This window comes from Cicer arietinum, chromosome 6 (assembly GCF_000331145.2).
Source record: "Cicer arietinum cultivar CDC Frontier isolate Library 1 chromosome 6, Cicar.CDCFrontier_v2.0, whole genome shotgun sequence".
Classification (NCBI taxonomy): domain Eukaryota; kingdom Viridiplantae; phylum Streptophyta; class Magnoliopsida; order Fabales; family Fabaceae; genus Cicer; species Cicer arietinum.
This window is the reverse complement of record NC_021165.2, coordinates 6,200,389-6,219,363: the sequence shown is the minus strand read 5'-3', so window position 1 is coordinate 6,219,363 and position 18,975 is coordinate 6,200,389. Positions and strand designations below refer to the sequence as shown.

Here is an 18,975-nt window from a genome sequence, read left to right as displayed (position 1 = left end):
GGGACACTTGAAACCAATCTAAAAATGAGAGTTTTGTACGGAGAATATCAATTTATAAAATTTTAAAAATTGAAAACTCAATTTTCTTTTTAGTATATTTTTAATTGACTTTTTTTTAGTTATCTAACAAGTGCTCTCAAGACATTGTTAACATTTGTAACAAGTATATTATAGAATAAAACTTTCGATCAAGAAAAAAATGATTTGTATAATACGTTTTTAAACTTCTATAAAATGAAACAACATCAAGCAGATTTTTTTGCACTAGATATATAAGATGGAATTAGAAGGAGTGAATTATTATTTTTTAATTTTGTTTATTTTAAAGAGAGAAAACTTATTAGAAGGTTTATACTGTTTCCTATCTTCCATATTTTGGTCGTACCTGTCCCTTTAAAGTTGCGAATTGTTGTCTCGTTTTTCCAGCACAATGATCCATGTGAGTCCCTTTTTAAAACATAATTAAAATAAAAGTGTATTTTGTTATTAATAAAATTATTATGCTTAACAAAATTTTATTATATATATATATATATATATATATATATATATATATATATATATATCACTTCTCTTTAAATTTTAATAAATTAAATATATTATAAATTGAAAATAAATCATGGTATTCACAGTTTTATCTTTAACTTCATAGCTCTAATATATATCATACTTAAACAATCGATACAATACTTAAATAGTATTCGCACTTCTATCTTTAACTTTAATTGATAGTTGTAATATATTAATAGAACATTATTCAAAATTATTAGTCCCTCTTGACTCTTAAAATGCACCTTTTACTTTAAAGTGATTTTTTTCATGAGGCTTACTTTAAAAATGATTATGACTTCACATTTATCTATCCATGTAAATAGCAAAATGAAAATTTCACGTAATTGCTAAGTATTTAAATTAAGTTAAAGATTTAAAAAGTAATAAAGATAGATTAATTCTTCAGTGTATTTTTTAAATAAATAAATCCACTTGCAAATATCTGTGCTTTTAAACATTACTATTCCCTGCTGCAAAAATGCAACGTACGAATGTGTGTGTCTGTATATATACTATAGGGGGAGCAAAGGCAAGAAGTAACTTAAAGAGTAAGGAGCAAAGGAGAGCAGAAAGTGTTGAATCAGTGTATCAAAACAGCAACATGAGAGGATCTGCAGATCTTCATCATCATGAATCAGATATAGAACTCATTGCCCCTGAAAACGGTACAAAGTTAAGTGCTGCTGAGTCAAAAGCTGGCACAGATGTTGTCCATAACAAAGAAGAAGAAGAAGCAGATTATGTTGAGGTGACCATGGACATTAAAGGTGACTCAGTTGCCTTACACAGTGTGAAAACTGTAACAGAAACTGACATGGGAGATGAGAAACAGTGTTTGACTGGGAAGAAGACGTCATTTGGTGCTTCAGTGGTTCAGAATGCTACTATTCGTATAAAGAAGTTGAAGCGTTTAGCATCATTTTCAAAACCAGAACCAGCAGAACAACTTGAAAGGACAAAGTCTGCTATGGCTCATGCTCTCACTGGACTCAAGTTTATAAGCTCCAAGGCTGATGTTGCTGCAGGATGGTCTGAGGTTGAGAAACAGTTTCACAGCCTTACTGCTACCACTGATGGTTACCTTCCTCGTCATCTGTTCGCTAAATGCATAGGTATGTCACCTCTACCATATTGCTTCAAATGATTTCATAAGAAAAAGACTTTGACTATGTTATTTGAGCCATGGCATCGATGTTTTTGATGTCTCTGTGATCGCAACTATTAAAACTACATCAGTCTTGTTGGAAAGTAATTCTTAAATAGCAAAGATCAGAGCATAATCAAGTGATTCTAAGTGTTTCTTTGGATTCAATTGTAGGATTGAATGAGGAGTCTAAGGCATATGCAGAGAAGCTTTTTGATACTCTTGCTCGGCAGAGAGGTATTCAAGAGGGTTCCATTAACAAGATCCAGTTGAGGGAGTTCTGGGACCGGATTTCTGACCAGAGCTTCAATACTAGGCTCAAAATATTCTTTGCCATGTAATTATTTGTTTTGATTATTGCAAGCCTCAATTTTTTGTTGAATGCATTGTAACCATATTACTAATACTGATTTGGAATGCAGGGTTGACAAAGATGCAGATGGCAGAATCAACGAGGAAGAGATAAAAGATGTATGGTATCTAAATCGCATCAAACTAGACTTTTGAAGATTCTGTAACTGCAAAAAAAAAAACATTAGCTAAGTAGTTTTTTATCAGCCAATTTTGATTTTCCTTGATGTCGTGTGTTATGTGATTCTGGTATCAGATTATATGCCTGAGCGCTACTGCCAACAAACTGCCAAACATCCAGAAACAAGCAGAGGAATATGCTGCTTTGATCATGGAAGAACTAGACCCGGATAACACAGGATATATCTTGGTAATTAAATAACAAAATCTAAACTGTAGTCTTTAGAATAAAATAACTCATCAACTCATTTCAGTATTATAGAACTGTTGGCCATTTTTTTAACAGATAGACAACCTGGAGACTCTCTTATTACATGTACCAGAAGAAACTACAAAGGTAGAAACAAAGTACCTGAACCAAATACTAAGCCAAAAGCTTAGACCTATATTTGAGGAGAATCCTATTAAGCGGTGGTATAGAGATACCAAGTATTTATTGCAGGATAACTGGCAAAGATCTTGGGTATTTGGGCTGTGGATTGGTGTGATGTCAGGTCTATTTGCCTATAAATTTGTGCAATATAGGAGAAGAGCTGCATATGATGTGATGGGGCATTGTGTGTGCATGGCAAAAGGTGCGGCTGAAACACTTAAATTCAACATGGCTCTTATCTTGTTACCTGTATGCCGAAACACCATCACTTGGCTCGGGAATAGGACCAAGCTAGGCGCTTTTGTTCCTTTCGATGACAGCCTCAACTTTCACAAGGTAGTAACTTTTGCTTCTGATTTTCCCTCAAGAGTAAGTGACAAGAAAATAAAACACACACATATGCTTTAGTCATATGTTGTGTGTTGGATTATAGCATGTTTCACCAGGCATAAATTTAAGAATATTTTTTTGCAGATGATAGCTGTGGCGATAGCAATTGGTGTTGGTATACATGCTATTTATCATCTTGCTTGTGATTTTCCTCGCCTTCTTCATGCAAGCGATGAGAAGTACAAGCTCATGAAGCCTTTTTTCGGAGATAAACCATCGAATTACTGGTATTTTGTCAAATCATGGGAAGGAGTAACAGGGATTCTAATGGTTGTGTTAATGGCAATAGCCTTTATACTGGCCAATCCTAGGTTCAGGAGGAACCGCACCAAACTACCCAAACCCTTCAACAAGCTCACAGGTTTCAATGCCTTTTGGTATTCTCATCACCTCTTCATCTTTGTCTATGCCCTGTTGATTGTCCATGGAACCAAACTTTACTTATCTAAGGAATGGTACAAGAAAACGGTTAGTACCTTTAGATAACACTTAACTTGGTCTACTTATTTAACTGTTCTTTCTGATCTGAAATATAATAGATTCACAGGCACTTAATATTATGTGTTTTGTAGACTTGGATGTATCTGGCTATTCCCATCACCATTTATGCTTTGGAAAGACTAATTAAAGCACTTAGATCGAGCATCAAGTCGGTGAGAATATTGAAGGCAAGTACCGAATAATTATATGATGATTTATTTACTATATGAAGTTTATAGAAAGTATACACATGATTTCATCCCATTTTCATTTCACTGCCAAATTTGTAGGTGGCCGTTTATCCTGGAAATGTATTGGTAATTCATATGTCAAAGCCTCAAGGGTTTAGCTATAAGAGTGGACAATACATGCTTGTCAATTGTGCTGCTGTGTCTCCACTTGAATGGTATGTATGCATTTGTTTTGAAGAAACATGTTCTATATGAATTATGAAATGTGGCATCTACTACTATTTATATTTCCCAGTTATCTGATTTCAGTAGCTGAATTAACTTTACTGTTTATACATCTACAGGCATCCATTTTCCATAACTTCTGCTCCTAATGATGATTACCTTAGCGTCCACATTAAAATACTTGGTGATTGGACTCGAAGTCTGAAAGAAAAATTCTCACAGGTGAATATTATTATTGTTGTTGTTGTTGTTATTATTATTATTATTATTATTATTATTATTATTATTATTATTATTATTATTATTATCACATGGTTTCTCGTAATTAACAAGTTTATTGCTTTTGTTTCTTTCAGGCGTGCCAGCCAGCCATCAATGGACAGAGTGGACTTCTAAGAGCTGAATGCTTGAAAGGAGATAACAGCCCAAGGTATGCCTTACTGGTTTTACTTTTGAAAAATAATTAGATTTAAAAAAATGACGTGAATTTAAACATTTATGAATGAGTACTATGGCCAATAAAACTCGAAATCACCATCAAAATATGCTTAAATTTAGTTGTTCACATAAACAACAAGTGAGTTCCATGGTGATGTTGGTTAACTTCACCTGTAAAATAGGGATTTAAAAGAGCCTATAAGTAAGGTTAGAATGCTACTCAATTAAAGGCGTAGCAATTAATTTTGGTTAAATAGTGAGATTATACGATAGCATAATTGAAGAACGTCCATTACTGGATGTCACTGATCCAATAATTGAAGAACGTGTTTGTTTGTCCAATTCCCAGTTCCCCCCGCAACTTGACACATGGCCACTAATTATAATCAAATGATTACATTACGCGACTTGGAACAAATATTGGGGTGACAAGGACGCTTTACGGAAATCTATGCATGCAGTGCAAAGCCAAAGCCAATCCAAATATTTTATGCACTATGTTTCACGTTTAGATGTAGATGAGTCATCAGTGTCTCAACTATAAATGGGTATTTACTATCCAGGATACCGATTGCAGAGTATAATTTATATGTTATTGAGGTAAAAAAATCCAATCACATCTCATCTCACTATGTACACAATAATTCTAGACATGTTTTAAGAATATAAAAAAGCAACATAATAGTGAGATATAGCTTAATGTTTTCTTTCTAAAATATTCTTTTTAGTTAAATACTTTTTTATTTGGTAAATCACCATTCTAGTTTTTGAATGTGTAGAGTATTTTTTATTTGGTCTATGACTGAGCAAAAACTCAAATTAATACTCGAATAATCAAAATATTTTTTGAAAAATACAACTTATTATCATAAAAATCACTGATAGAAATAGTTTACTATCAAAATAGTTTATGACCAATGACTAAATTAACTGACATTTTGATGATTCGATGATTAATTTAAATATTTTATTGAGTCAGCGACTAAAATGACAATGTCTTATAATAATTTACCCTTTTTATATTTTTATCTTTTGACCAAGTATCTTAACTACATAATAATTCAAACGGACCTTCTTAAGGATTAAGGAGTGTTTTATACAATTATCTGTATTTTTTATTCTAAGCCAACTTTTCTTTTTGGATGATAGTAAATGCTAATTGTTTCCTGTTATTTTGTTGGTGGAGAAATTAAACTTACTAACTTCCTATCAGTCCAATCCTTAAATCTCTCCACCAAATCACCAAGCCAAGTTATCATGATCAATCCATTCAATGCCTACTTGTACTTGTGGATTCTCTTGCTTTTGACACCATATGAGTTTATTAATGTTGAAAAAAATAAATTTAAATGCGGTTGTAAATGGTGAGTTGTTACCTTGAAGAGAACAAATTTTAAATTTTCAATGAGTTGAAAATAAAATTTTCAAGAAATGACTAATTGAATATTTCTATATTTAACAAATGTCTTTTGAAGTACTCCATTTGTTCCTTATTATAATTTTTTTTAACCAATTACACGTTTATTAAGGAATTCAAGTAAAAATAATAATTTTTTTATTTAATATATATATTAAATTTCTTGAAAAGCCATTGTTAGTTAATGTGCATGGTAGAGGAAATTCATAGTCTTTGCCATATATATATATATATATCCCGTAGTTGAATGACAAAAAGTGATTGTATATTATTGTGATATTATGTAGTACTTTCCCAAAAGTTCTGATTGATGGTCCGTATGGAGCGCCGGCACAAAAATACAGGGAGTATGAGGTGGTTTTACTTGTGGGGCTGGGAATAGGGGCAACTCCAATGATAAGTATACTAAAGGACATGGTCAATAATTTCAAGGCCATGGAAGAGGAAGATGAGTTCTCAATAGAAGAAGGTTCACCGATGACAAACAACCAGAAAGACACTAGGTTCAATGACTTCAAGACAAGGAGGGCGTACTTCTATTGGGTGACAAGAGAGCAGGGTTCCTTTGATTGGTTTAAAGGAGTGATGAATGAGGTAGCTGAGGAGGACAGAAGGGGATTGATTGAGCTACACAGCTACTGCACCAGCGTCTATGAACAGGGTGATGCTCGCTCTGCTCTTATTGCTATGGTGCAGTCTATAAACCATGCAAAAAAGGGCGTCGATGTTGTCTCTGGCACACGTGTCAAGTCTCACTTTGCCAAACCCAATTGGCGAAGTGTCTACAAACGCATTGCACTTAATCATCCGGAAGCACGAGTTGGTGAGTTCCCACTTCTTGAATTGTGGCCATTGCTTTTGTTTCTTTCTTGAAAAATCAAAAGTTAAAAAAAAAAAAAAAAAAAAACTACTTGTGGACCAAATGATCGATAATATGCTTTGGAATCTAAACTCCAAATATGTCTCTAGAGTGTTAATTTCAACGTGAAAAAGAAAGTCTCTTTTTTAAGTGAAGATGCTTACTTTATATCAATATCAATCATGCATTCACCAATTTTTGAAGTGTTTCATTAAATTTAAGCTTATCATCATATCGCAGAAAATAGACACATGCTTTATGTAATGCAGGGGTATTTTACTGTGGGCCATCCACCCTGACCCACGAGCTTCATCAGTTAGCATTGGATTTCTCTCACAATACATCCACCAAGTATGACTTTCACAAGGAAAATTTCTGATAAGATGGAAATTATTGAGGATAACAGAGGAAGCTGTATAACGAGCTAGTCTTCCGCCAAGATGACTTAGCTATAATCATGTATTGTATCCACCTTTCTGTTGATAACCTATAGTGTGTTTCTACGATGGCTTTGTAAAAGAACCCAGGTAGACGTGTGCTAAATGGTTTGGTTGTGAGTTGGCTACCAAATGCTAAAGGTGAGGTAGGATGGACCCGTCAATAACGTATATGCGTGTCATCATGTATGTATTAATTTAATTAAAGGGAAATAGATAGCATAAGAAGGCTATTTTGTTTTTATTCATCTTGATAATCCCGGGAGAAGGGACCTGGAAGAAAGTAAAGGAGGGAAATGATTTGTCCAGAAGCAATGCAATAAACAGTTTATATTTTAACATGTAAATTCCATATTTTGATTGGTTTTGTAAAATTGATTATGGTAAATTTGAAGTAAAGTTTTTAGTATTTAAACACTTTTCACTTAAATGTAAGTTTGTATTAAAATTAGTGTAACTTTTTTATATTAATATTTAGTGTAAATTTTCAACAAAATTCAAAAGCTATGTTTCATCCTTCTATTTAAATCAATATTCCAGGACAATTTATTTAGATCACCTTTGTGAATGCTCTAAAGTAACAATTTCTTATCGTTCAATTTCATTTTGTCCTAGTAGTAGTATTTTTTGGAGTTATAAACATAAATATATGAGAAAAGATCAAGTTATTCTAGCAGTAATTATGCTAAATAATCCATTGTAAACATTGAATTTTGCTAATCCAACCGTTGATTTTTTCCGTATTACATTAATGTTTACTTATTTCCATTCACATAAATCCAAAACTTGAAACTTTGTAATCTAACTGTCAATGTTTACTTATATTTCAAAAAATCTTATTATACATTCATTTGAAACTATTTAATAAAGTGTAAAACAATTGGAATGACCATTTGCAACGTCAAAAACATCAATGACAACAAAGAGTTGTGGAAGCTTACTATTAAAATAGAAGACCTCTAAGTTGTTGTCAGCAAGGGCAAACTAGAACATATTGAAATGATCATTTTCGTTGACAAGGCAATATTATTAATCTCTGTTAAAGTATTACATCAACATGGGAAATAGAAGTTTCAATACTAAATGTTTGTACCTTATTTGTCACATATATCTCTGTTTGGTTAGGAGAAATGGAAGAACCAATGAAAGAAAAGAGCACATACTACATGCATGCCGAATTTTAGAGTGCAGCCCAATGGTTTCCAATTTAACACATGCAAGCATCTGTTCAAATTGATATTCACCGGTGGTACAAGAGTAACCGACAAAGTTACATCTGACATGCCTCTGAATAATTTCAAATTTAAGGATTTTTCAGAAATCCTTTCTAGAAACATCATCCAGATATGTTACTGTCATTTTTCACAACAAAAACGGGTTTTCTTATTCACATTGATATTTAGATTGACCAAATGCAGGGATGAAAAAAATCAGTGTCTCCTCTACCATTAAAAGACATTTGGTACATGTAAAGTATTTTGGTTTTCTGTATATATTGTTGTCCATTACCATTCTAAAATATATTTTTATTTGAGGCTTTGAAATGTATTCATTATTATGCATTGCAGTGGTAACATCAGTAATTGCACCCTGTGGGAAGAATTGGCATCCAAATTCATTTCTATTTACTGCTAGAAAACGGATTCTAAAGTCTAGACCAATCATTATCATAATTAAACATGCTAGGATCAAAGAGGCACAAGGTCAACCCATATCCTTATCCACCTTCTCATTATATATTTGATTTCATTACTATTTGCATCATGTTAATTTTCCCTTTCTCAATCTAATTTTAGGAATTATCCACTAACAATCTCAAATGCATGGAATGGTGCCAAGTTGTTTATCAATGAAGACATGGTAGAAATTCAAAACTTCAGAAAAAAGGTCACTTTCATAAAATTCTTATTTACATTTTAATTAAATGCTTTTACTTATACATGACATAGAAAGGGAATTATTTCAAGCTTACCTTTTGATGATACTTATGGAACACCAAGTCAGATGGGAACAACACCAACTCAAATGCTCAGCCAAGGCGCAGGCTGCTCCCAGTTTTCAGCTCACGACCGATTCATGTATCTTGGTCAACTCACGAGCCTTTCATAAATAAAGATTCAACAGGTCAGACACCTTTGTTGACAAAGTTAATTATATACGATATTGCCAACAACATGAATTCAAAGTCATTAAACCTAAACCATCATCATATGTAGGACACTACTTGTGTGAGATAGTTGCAACAACTTCAAAAGTCATTGTTTCAAAAAATGGATGGAACTTTAATGGATGCAGTCAGTGTCCTAAAAAAGCAGGTGACAAACCACCTCACAAATGTAAAGATGGCCATAACAAAGGTGTCCTGTTCTAAGGTTCTCTATCAAAATATTTTGAAGCATATTACATTTCTCTTTTCTACATCTTTCTCTATTATTTATTAATTACCTTCTTTCACTATGTACAGATATAAGTTGGATGTTGAAGTATATCATGAGAAATAGAAGACATTATTTGCATTTTGGGACCATGATTGTACTACGCTATAAGGCACTACAGCTGTGGAACTTCGAAACAAACTGATTGAAGTATACTTACGATTCTTTGGAATTGTCATTTCTTTAATTTTGTTTTTAATGTCTGTTTCCATATAATTTTGGGAATTTTGATTTCTTTATGTAATAGGAGGGTGGATATGATCCACTGGAATATCCTAAAATTCTTGATGAAATGGTGGGACGTACATTAACATTCATATTTAACGTACAGCCAAAATTGAAGCAGTCATCTATCCTGAACTACAAGGATGATCTGCCTTTGGTCAACAAAATCAAAGAACAATTTTCAGCTGAAAAGGTAAATGATATAAGACACTCATACACGATTTTCTGTTACATTATTGGTTATGTTCTAAATTTTCTGATGTTATTTAAGAATACTTGAAAAATGATGGAGACAGCCACTAAAGCTGGAAAAGTAAACGAGATAACACATTAAACTCACTCCATTTGTCTTGTTATCGATCAGATTTGTAACAATTCAATTGCTTTTTAAGAATGCCACATCTTTGAACAAGTCCATAACTGACAACTTGGAAAATTCGATTTTCCCAAGTGTAAGTTTATATGCATATACTGCAAATTGCATTTTGCTTTTTAGTTTATGTATATTTATGAATTTCACATTTTTAACTTGGTTGATGTTGCTGCAATCACTATCTTCCGCAGCAGAACATGATCTTGATCAAATTGTTTCAATAACTCCAGCGAAGAGTATTGCATGTGATCAACAATGTCATGATATACTGAGTCAAGAATTAGCTACTGCACAGCTTTCATCAACATGAAATATTTACGAGAAACTTGTCACTTGAAACTTAGCTTAGATGGTAGAGTTTGTACAGATTGGGATATGGCGGGAGATTATGACTCTCACATACCTACTTCGCTTCTTTTTATTTTATATGTATAGATCTGGTAGTCAGAATTGCAAAAGTGTCTTGCTCTAGCTACCACAAAGGCAAATTTTATTGTTGCAATTAAAACTTGCAAGGAGTTGTTATGGATGAAGAGTGTTCTTCATGAACTTATTCTAATTCAGAAATGACATGTATTATGACAACCAAAGTACTATGCACCTTAGTAAGACTTTTATAGCATATTGATTTCAGAGTTTGTTAAAGTTGTGTGATTTTAGAAAAAAGGAGGAGAGAAAATAATAAGAGCTTGAATATTATGGATAATAGTTTTATGCTGACTTGATTACAAAAAGTTGAATACTAATCTCTATTTACAGAGATACATAAACTCAGTCCTAAATCAGGAATAAATCATAATAATAATGAGATAATATAAGATATTTCTATGATTATAAATTAATCCTAGGAAATAACTCAAGATGCTCTAATACAATATAAAATATATTATAAGATATTTTTTAATATTCTAATAGAGTTCACTAGATCGCGAAGTGTTGAATTTCAATGTTAATATGTTAACAAAACTGCTATACATTTTCACGCTTGTGATCCCTTGGGAAACATAACATGTTCTGTGATTAGTTGTGAATACTGTGGAGAGAAGTAGAAATAAAATTTTAAACAGAATTTATTAAGCGCAATCTTGAGCCTGCTAAAAAAATGTAAGCATTTTAATACCGATGTTTTAGAAAACGTGTTTCATGAACTGACCTTATCAACCTTTGAGCAATTATATCACGAAATGCAGATTTGCATTCTCTTCATCTTTGTTTTCTTTTCTGCCTCTGGAAATTTGGTTTCATTAACTGGCTGCCAACTATGGCTTGTTCTGTATTTTGAGTTGGCTGGAATGGTATTAGAGGCTTTTTTGTGGACACAGTTATATTTTTCATACAACTTTCATTTGAAACAGGAGAGGCCGTCTTTCCTTTCAATGGCCTTGGAACCTCCAATCTCTCCAAAATCCTTGAGGTTTCCCTGTCTAGCTCTCTATTACCAGTTCGTGGTGATACACTTGATATACCCAGCTTGGCTTTGGGAATACAAGATGGAGAGTGCAACTTGGGGTCTTCACTTACAACCAATTGCTTCCATTCTTCTGTAATACATGCCATGGTTCTTTCATCTTGATCTGTAATATCAGTGGACAAAGTTTCCTCGTCCACAACATTTACATTAGTTGCTGATTCTGCTCTCCCAATCACCTCTGATGAAGGTTGTCGACTTGAGCTTAGTTCAGAAAAGGCACCTTCCCTTTTGGGAAACACTGACCTACAAAAGTCATTAATAAACACATAAGCCTTTGAATGTTTAGCTAACAGACTATATTTGCAACAATGATTCATTTAGAATAACAAGTCAAAAAAATAGGCAAGCTTGAATCAAATCATCAGGTCAGAATTTTCAGATCTGGTAATAAAAATGTTAATCCTCAACAACAACAAAACAGTTGCTATATCTGGTAGCATCTGCTCAAAAGGGCTAGCTTTTAATTCTTATTTTTACTTGAAAAGAAAAAAAGAAGCCTTGTTTTGAGAAGTTATTCATGTCCAAACGTGTTCTCATGTCCATGCATTGTCACATGTCAAGCTACATGTAGAAAGTAGAAACTCACCCCAGTTGTAGGCTTTCTCTGACAAGCCCATTTAGTTTTTGATGAAAGCCTTTTTCATGCAACAATGGATCATAGTCTGTTAGATCAATCTGCAAGCAATTTTTGGTGTCAAGACTCCAAAATATAAAGAAGTTATTCATGTTGTAAGTATATGAGTCAATTTGAATTCAAAATCTAAAGTTTAGTCTGCGGAAGTTTGCAAATTAATTCGTCCAGAAATCAATATGTTTGTATAATTAATACTCCAATTCGGAATATATTCAGTCAAAGCATTTGTGAAGACATAGCCCTCGCTGACAAACCTTTGTCTGATCAAGACAGTTTTTCATCTGCTAAGGGGATTTGAGTCGGACTACAATCCATTTACCACTACCAAGGTGGGTCCACGGTCCACCTATCCTAACACATCAGGCTGAAATTGACCAAATGAATATCACTCCTTCCACCTTTCGTGACAGCAAGAAAGAATCAAGGCTGCAAATCATAAACCAAATCCCAATCTGATGTGGATTTAAGTTCATCCTAATTTATTAAAATATGGATCATATTCATGCTCTTGAGATCCTTATCACAATCTCAACAGTTTCACTTCAACTCCAAAGGTCATAATTTCCAAGCTCATTCACAAAGAAATTCAGGTGACTCGCACAAAGACACGTCGTCTCAAATATGTCAGATTTACAAAAGAAAAGAACAGCATTGCTCCTGCATTCTCTCAGCGGCACTATCAGCATACAAACTGGATATACAACACTGGCCACGGCGACCCTTTAATGATCCCCATGATGTAAGAGAATGGTTACTTCACTCAGGAGCAGGCACACAAATGTTGATGGTAAGACGGTTGGACAGGTATAAAAAAGGCTTGGAGAGAAAGCCCATAAGATGGCCCACAATGTTGTTTAGGAGAGTATAAGGTTTAAGAATATGCCAAATGAATAAAGGAGGAATTTGTACTTTAATCCCTGTCTTTAAGAACAAGGATGATATACAACGTAACCTTTGGGAGAGAGTGATTGAGCAGATATTAAGAGGGAAAATTCACATCACAGAAAATCAATTTGCTTTTATGTTTGAGCGATTGATCATGGAAGTCATATGATTGATTTTCTGTCGTTACTAAAAGGTACAAGAAACCTTTCAGATTCACCAAGTAATATTGAGGCTTCAATATATATTCTTCCGCTGATGCAAATTGAGCTCATTGTTCTCAAACAAGAAGTTCCATAACTGGTTACTGCACTTTTCTTGGTAGCAACCTCATCTATTGGACTGCCCAAAAGCAATCCACAATTGTTCGATCTACTGCAATGGCTTTTGCTACTGCCAAACTCACCAGGATTTCCTTGGTCCCTAGAGACATTGGTCTCCCTCTGTTAGATCAACCTACAATCTTCGGTGACAACTTGGGTGTCTCATATCTCACAGTCATCCCAATGTTTAATCCTCACACTAAACAATCAACTTGACTTACTCTTTGATAGGAAAAAAGTGGCACAGGATTGTTACTCACCAAGTTTGTTCCACCTGCATTGCAGCTAGCAAACATTTTTAAAAACCCCATCATCTCAGATAAACTTCCATTAGCTGTTCATTGAACTAACCACCAGTCTGTCTGGCTTAAAGGATGTGCAAAAGAAGGAGATTGTGCTTATTCTATAATTGTATAATATCTTAATGTTATGTTTGTCTCCTTCAATGAACAGACAATATTTTCTTATATTATGTTCTGGTGATAAAGTTTATATCCTTCAATGAACAGACAATATTTTCTCAGGTAAATTGAGATCTGCAGAGCTCCCAGAGCATTAAAGAAGAAACCTATAATAAAATTTTATGCATGACAGCATGAGGGGTTTTCTTATTCTCCAAAATGATCCTCACAAAATAATGCCTACATAAAATTTCATGTCTATAGCAATCAGTCAATGGAAGGAAAAAAGTAAATAAATAGTCAGTATAAATGTTTAAATAAACCTTTAGCAAACATGCTTGAACAGAGTTCTCAACATCCTTATTGACCGATGGACCAATTAATCGATTGTCGGGAGCTTGTCGGACTTCTTCTGCCCCTGCAAGGCGCTGCATATTTTATGGATTATGTAAAGGGATGAATCACCATCAAGGTATACAAGCCTGAATAGGCACATTCTACTGCATTGGAATGGCACTGTGTGGTTACTGACACTATTATTCTACCATGTGCGAATGTGGGGAGAATAAGAGGGATAAAGAGTAAAAAAGTTCTCACCCTCATAAGCATTGGTCCATTATCTGATGGCTGCAGAATGTAGTAACAATGGTAAGGAGCCTCTGTCATAGTTTCTAAATCACAATTTGAAGAACATATCAATCCCTGGTCCATTGAATGTAGAGCGCTAGAAAGGCCTTGAAAAACTGTCAAATAGTAGCCATGATAGGAATAAAAAAGATAAACATTGTGAAGAACTTGAACGATATACGTTGAACAACAAACTCAGAAGTATTGATAATGACACAGTTAAATAGCAATTCAAAGAGGAAGAAGCCTTCTACACACGTTGAGCATTCATGTCTGACTGATCAGTATCATCTGAAGTGGTTTCGATCGCATGATAGCGAGATGGAATCACAACAAAGGAAGCCCCCATTATTAGACCTGCATTAAAATTTAAAATTCAGAAATCACATTTCTTTATAGCGAAACAACAAAGAGGGATTAGGAACAACATAAAAGATACTAGGTGCACATATATTGTGATAGAAACCAACCCATATATTGCCGTAAAATGAATATTACAATTATGTTCTCTGGATATTCGAGAGATCCAAAACTCTCTCAATGCCTATTAGGCCCCCAAACCAATACAAGTGCCAAGATACCTTTCTCCCAATCACCCCTTCTATTTATAAGCAACATGTCTTATTCTCCTAATTAACTTATTCCTATTCTACATAGCAGTTACATATGGCAGTTATTATTAATAAAAACTGTCTACTAATAATTTAACTTCCTATTATTGTAATAATAATAATAATAATATAAATAAATAATAATAATAATAATAATAATAATAATAATAATAATAACAAGTCTTATATATTGCTTAATCAGTCTCAATACTCCATAAACAGGAAACAAATCATCATGAAATATACTAAAAAATTGAAGTAGAAAGAAGAAAAGTCAAGGAGGAAGTGAAAAAATGGTGTTTTCCTCCTCACCCGTAGGTTATTGATATAATTGCCTGATACATCAAATTGATTGTGAAAACACTCAATAAAGCAGCAGTTCGTACAGTTCGCATTTTAACAGAATAAAAAAAATCCTGTTGCATAGAGCTATTAACAAAAGCTATAAATGAAAGGCCATAAGAAAATGCACACCTTCATCAAGTGATGCCAAGTTTATCCTCTCTGTAACAGTTACATTGATTGGTGAATAAATTTTCAGGAGCTCCAGGGAATTATGGAACGAGGGAAGAAACAGAATAGTTTTTTCCCCAACACGAACAGAATTTTCATTAACATCACATGTTTCCAGATTGGAGCCAGTGACTGGACAGTTAAATATGTTGTGTTGTTTTCCAGCATCCCCTAAAGGAATGCCATGGCATCTGCAAGTCTACAAAATTCCAATAATGAATTATTCTGCCGTTTCCTTTAATGAGTTGAACTGATATTATGTTGAAAGAAAAAGAGGATCTACCTGGTAGATATGATGTTGCTCAAGATTTTACAATAAATTATGTAGAGGGCATTCAAAAAATACAATTATTTTGGAAATAGACCAATAATGAAAATTTTCATTAAAAAAATACCAATAAAGAAAATAATCAATTGAAGGTGGGAATTAATAAATGAAACTATTTTACATCAGTATTGTATTATGGTTTCTTATATATTCCAACTAAGGTTTACCTAGTGTTCAGATGTTACTGAAGGTTTTACTTTTTTTATCTGATTAAAACTGTCAATTGTAAAACAAATTATATTATTTTCAAACATGGTCAGTTTCTCCAGTGTGCTTCTCGATTTATGGATGGCATGACCAAAATTGAGCCCTTGATTGCTCCAACAATAAGTATACGCAATAGCTTTAGTGTAGTATATTCATTAGAATATTATCTATCCAGTGGTGCCAATTACTATTTCTAATGTAAACAACCAACACAAACATACTATTACCTGACATTGACTGAAGCTGTTGGTTATTGGATTGACTGATGCAAGCAGGTTGCAGAATATATGGTTCACAGAATCTAAAAGGTCATCCTTGAAAACGAGACGCGCTAGCAGGGGCTCGTCCATGTCATCTTTCAAAACCTGCAGCCATCTTTTAACGAGGCTGTTGAATAATCTGAAATCTGCAATGTTTTAGACAATTCCCATAAATTTCTTTAGTCCAATTTTTAGGAAAATGGTTTCTATATATTTCATGATGTTTTCTGTTTCTTTGTGTTCTCAAAGCTAGCCCTACGATTTGGTTCTATCAAGAGAATCAAGAAAAGAAATAAATGAGAACCAAGAGCAAAATAAGTTCAGTGTTACAGAGATGATAATGGCGTGATATATATGTGGAAACACAAGATGACATAGGATGATTAATGAATGAATTAGCAAGAATGTCACCTTAAGTGTTTGGTTTAGTCGGGTGTGAAAAGACTAATTAAAGTTTGCAAAGAAGGGTAAATCATTTGAAGGGTAGTTAAATAGTTAAAGACTGGAGGATAGTAAGAGAAACTATAGGCCAATAATTTGTCATTAGACATTGTGGCGTGGTTTGTTATGTGTAGCTAACTCTCTATTAGATAACTTCGTTGTTGCTGTTGTGTTTCTCAACTCTATATCAAAAAACATTTGGAAAGAAATTAATTTTGGTCACTACAATTGTGTGAGTTCTTGACCTGTGATGTAGGTCTGAATTGAGCAATTGTCAAGATGAGAAATGCAGTGACGGAAATTGTTGATGTTTTCACGCAAATCAATCAGATGACTTGACTTCTGCTGAAATACAGCAAAATCAACCGAAACACATTTATCTGCAGCATCCTTTAAAAAAAAACACCAATTTAAGATATTTTAGACAAAAATGAATTACATAACTCAAAAAATACAAAATTCATGTCATGAACACACACGCTCACCATGAGGCTCTTTTGCATTACAGAATCCACATCTCCAGGCAATATCGAAGTTATGACTATCACTTTTCTCTCAATATCTTTACCTTGCCAAGAATACAATACTTGTTCACTCAAAACATCTGAAATCATTACATCTGCAAATCAATCATCAAAGAATTGTCAATGACTGTTCTCAACATGAAAAGGAAACATGTCTTATGAGAATATCATTATTTTTGCACACCTCAGCCAAAGTCGATAAGTTTCACGTGTTCTATATTTTACTTTAATGTGTTTGTGGTGCTAATGTATTGCTTTATGATTTATTAATTATAATAATTATATAAATATATATATATATAGAGAGAGAGAGAGGGGGGGGGGGGGGGGGGGGGGTTAGGATTAAAGGAGGACAACGTGAAGAGAGAAAAAGGAGAGCATAGAGGGTGGGTGGGAGGAGGGGGGTGGGTGGGAAGATGGGTGGGGAGGAGTTTAAAGACTAGCAGTGGTGTAAAACTATTACAATCTATCAGAACATGCCAACATATAAAAGTAAATAAAAAAGAAGTTATGTAGTTGTTTGATGTGTTGGCTAATTGTGAATGGTTGTCGGTGTGTGTATCAAGATCACCTGATACGTTATCAAGATCAGGCATGAAGGCATCAGATGGCAAGTTGTTAACAGCGTGGTGGAAATCGCGTAGGTTGAAATTTCCAATAGGACGGTACGCGATCATCAACTACATTACAAGCAGATCCACTCCTTGTCATTCACTCTTAGGGATCATAATACAAATATGTTTCGTGCATTTCAAATTTGTGATTCTAATCGCGAAATTGTAAAAATGTGCTAAGTGCTGAAACATTACCTCAGAAGAAGAAGATAAACGATTCTTAACGACGTAGCACAAACCGATTTTATCACAGAGAGTAGTAGATTTGCGCGAAGACGACGACGAACTCGAAATGGCATAGAAATTAGCGAGTTGAAGTAGCGACTGAAAATGAATACACGAACGAACAATAAGAAATCGACGATCTATTAGGAATAATGATGAAATTGCGTGGGTAATTGGATGAATATTGGAAAATTTGGAAAAGAAAATAACAGATGAAAGAATAGAGGTTAGATTATAGGGAAAACGAAGTTTATTGAGTATGTATAAAGCTCTCAGTACCTGCTTTAAGTCTTCTAGCAATGGAGGTGCCAAGCTCCGTAGATCAAGAACGAAACACAGTTGAACCATTTTGCTTCTGCTACGATATTTCTATGGTTTGGCGCCAACTACAGCTTCAAGCCTGGGAGAGATATTTATACCCAGTCTTAAGAAGTGCTATTGGGGAGGTTATTATGGATGAAAAGAGCGAAAATAATTAATTTTATGGTAGTTTTACTATACATTTGAAAATTAAGTACTATCAACTTATTAATACTACTATGATTGACTATTTTTTACATTTAATATTACCAAATTTCTAAATTTCATCTTTTGGTATATTTTAAGATAATTTTTTTTGTCATAATTTTAATAATCATAAAAACAATTTATTTAATTACTAAAGTCAAAATTAAATAGATAAACATACTAAAACTCTTAATTTAATTATTTTTAATAAATATTTTAGTAATATTCATATAAATAAATTAGAGAAAAATATTACTTAAAATAATTATAATATCAATATATACTCATTTTTTGATAATACCGTATAATTTATCTTAATTGTATATTAATATTTTTT

At 33.4% G+C, this 18,975-nt stretch overlaps 2 protein-coding genes and 1 long non-coding RNA gene across 7 annotated transcripts; 2 read left to right on the top strand and 1 right to left on the bottom strand.

Annotated features, from left to right (window-relative positions):
• The first annotated feature begins 1,015 nt into the window (after positions 1 to 1,015).
• LOC101491892 (respiratory burst oxidase homolog protein D-like) lies at positions 1,016 to 7,508 on the top strand. 2 transcript variants are annotated; one of them, XM_004503799.4, is made up of 12 exons: positions 1,016 to 1,664; positions 1,871 to 2,033; positions 2,119 to 2,167; positions 2,304 to 2,417; positions 2,514 to 2,936; positions 3,075 to 3,458; positions 3,563 to 3,658; positions 3,761 to 3,876; positions 4,006 to 4,108; positions 4,243 to 4,316; positions 6,029 to 6,564; positions 6,870 to 7,508. In XM_004503799.4, the coding sequence occupies exons 1-12, from the start codon at positions 1,031 to 1,033 to the stop codon at positions 6,977 to 6,979; spliced, it is 2,802 nt and encodes a 933-aa protein (XP_004503856.1). In that variant the 5' UTR covers positions 1,016 to 1,030; the 3' UTR covers positions 6,980 to 7,508. The 2 variants fall into 2 exon arrangements, with proteins under 2 accessions (XP_004503856.1, XP_027191345.1); XM_027335544.2 differs by having other exon boundaries at positions 6,841 to 7,508.
• A 1,308-nt stretch (positions 7,509 to 8,816) lies between these two features.
• Positions 8,817 to 10,692, top strand: LOC105852252 (uncharacterized). Its single transcript, XR_012163565.1, has 7 exons — positions 8,817 to 8,924; positions 9,042 to 9,161; positions 9,254 to 9,409; positions 9,502 to 9,622; positions 9,720 to 9,890; positions 10,062 to 10,149; positions 10,262 to 10,692. It is a non-coding gene; the product is annotated as an uncharacterized lncRNA (long non-coding RNA).
• LOC101491371 (uncharacterized) lies at positions 8,880 to 18,565 on the bottom strand. 4 transcript variants are annotated; one of them, XM_004503797.4, is made up of 13 exons: positions 18,411 to 18,565; positions 18,102 to 18,230; positions 17,864 to 17,972; positions 17,254 to 17,387; positions 17,014 to 17,158; positions 16,295 to 16,473; positions 15,494 to 15,731; positions 14,667 to 14,765; positions 14,379 to 14,524; positions 14,105 to 14,209; positions 12,128 to 12,216; positions 11,224 to 11,784; positions 8,880 to 9,137 (listed from the first exon to the last, which is right to left on the bottom strand). In XM_004503797.4, the coding sequence occupies exons 1-12, from the start codon at positions 18,477 to 18,479 to the stop codon at positions 11,274 to 11,276; spliced, it is 1,953 nt and encodes a 650-aa protein (XP_004503854.1). In that variant the 5' UTR covers positions 18,480 to 18,565; the 3' UTR covers positions 8,880 to 9,137; positions 11,224 to 11,273. The 4 variants fall into 4 exon arrangements, with proteins under 4 accessions (XP_004503854.1, XP_027191347.1, XP_027191348.1 ...); XM_027335546.2 differs by having other exon boundaries at positions 17,014 to 17,113; XM_027335547.2 differs by lacking the exon at positions 14,105 to 14,209.
• Positions 18,566 to 18,975: the final 410 nt, after the last annotated feature.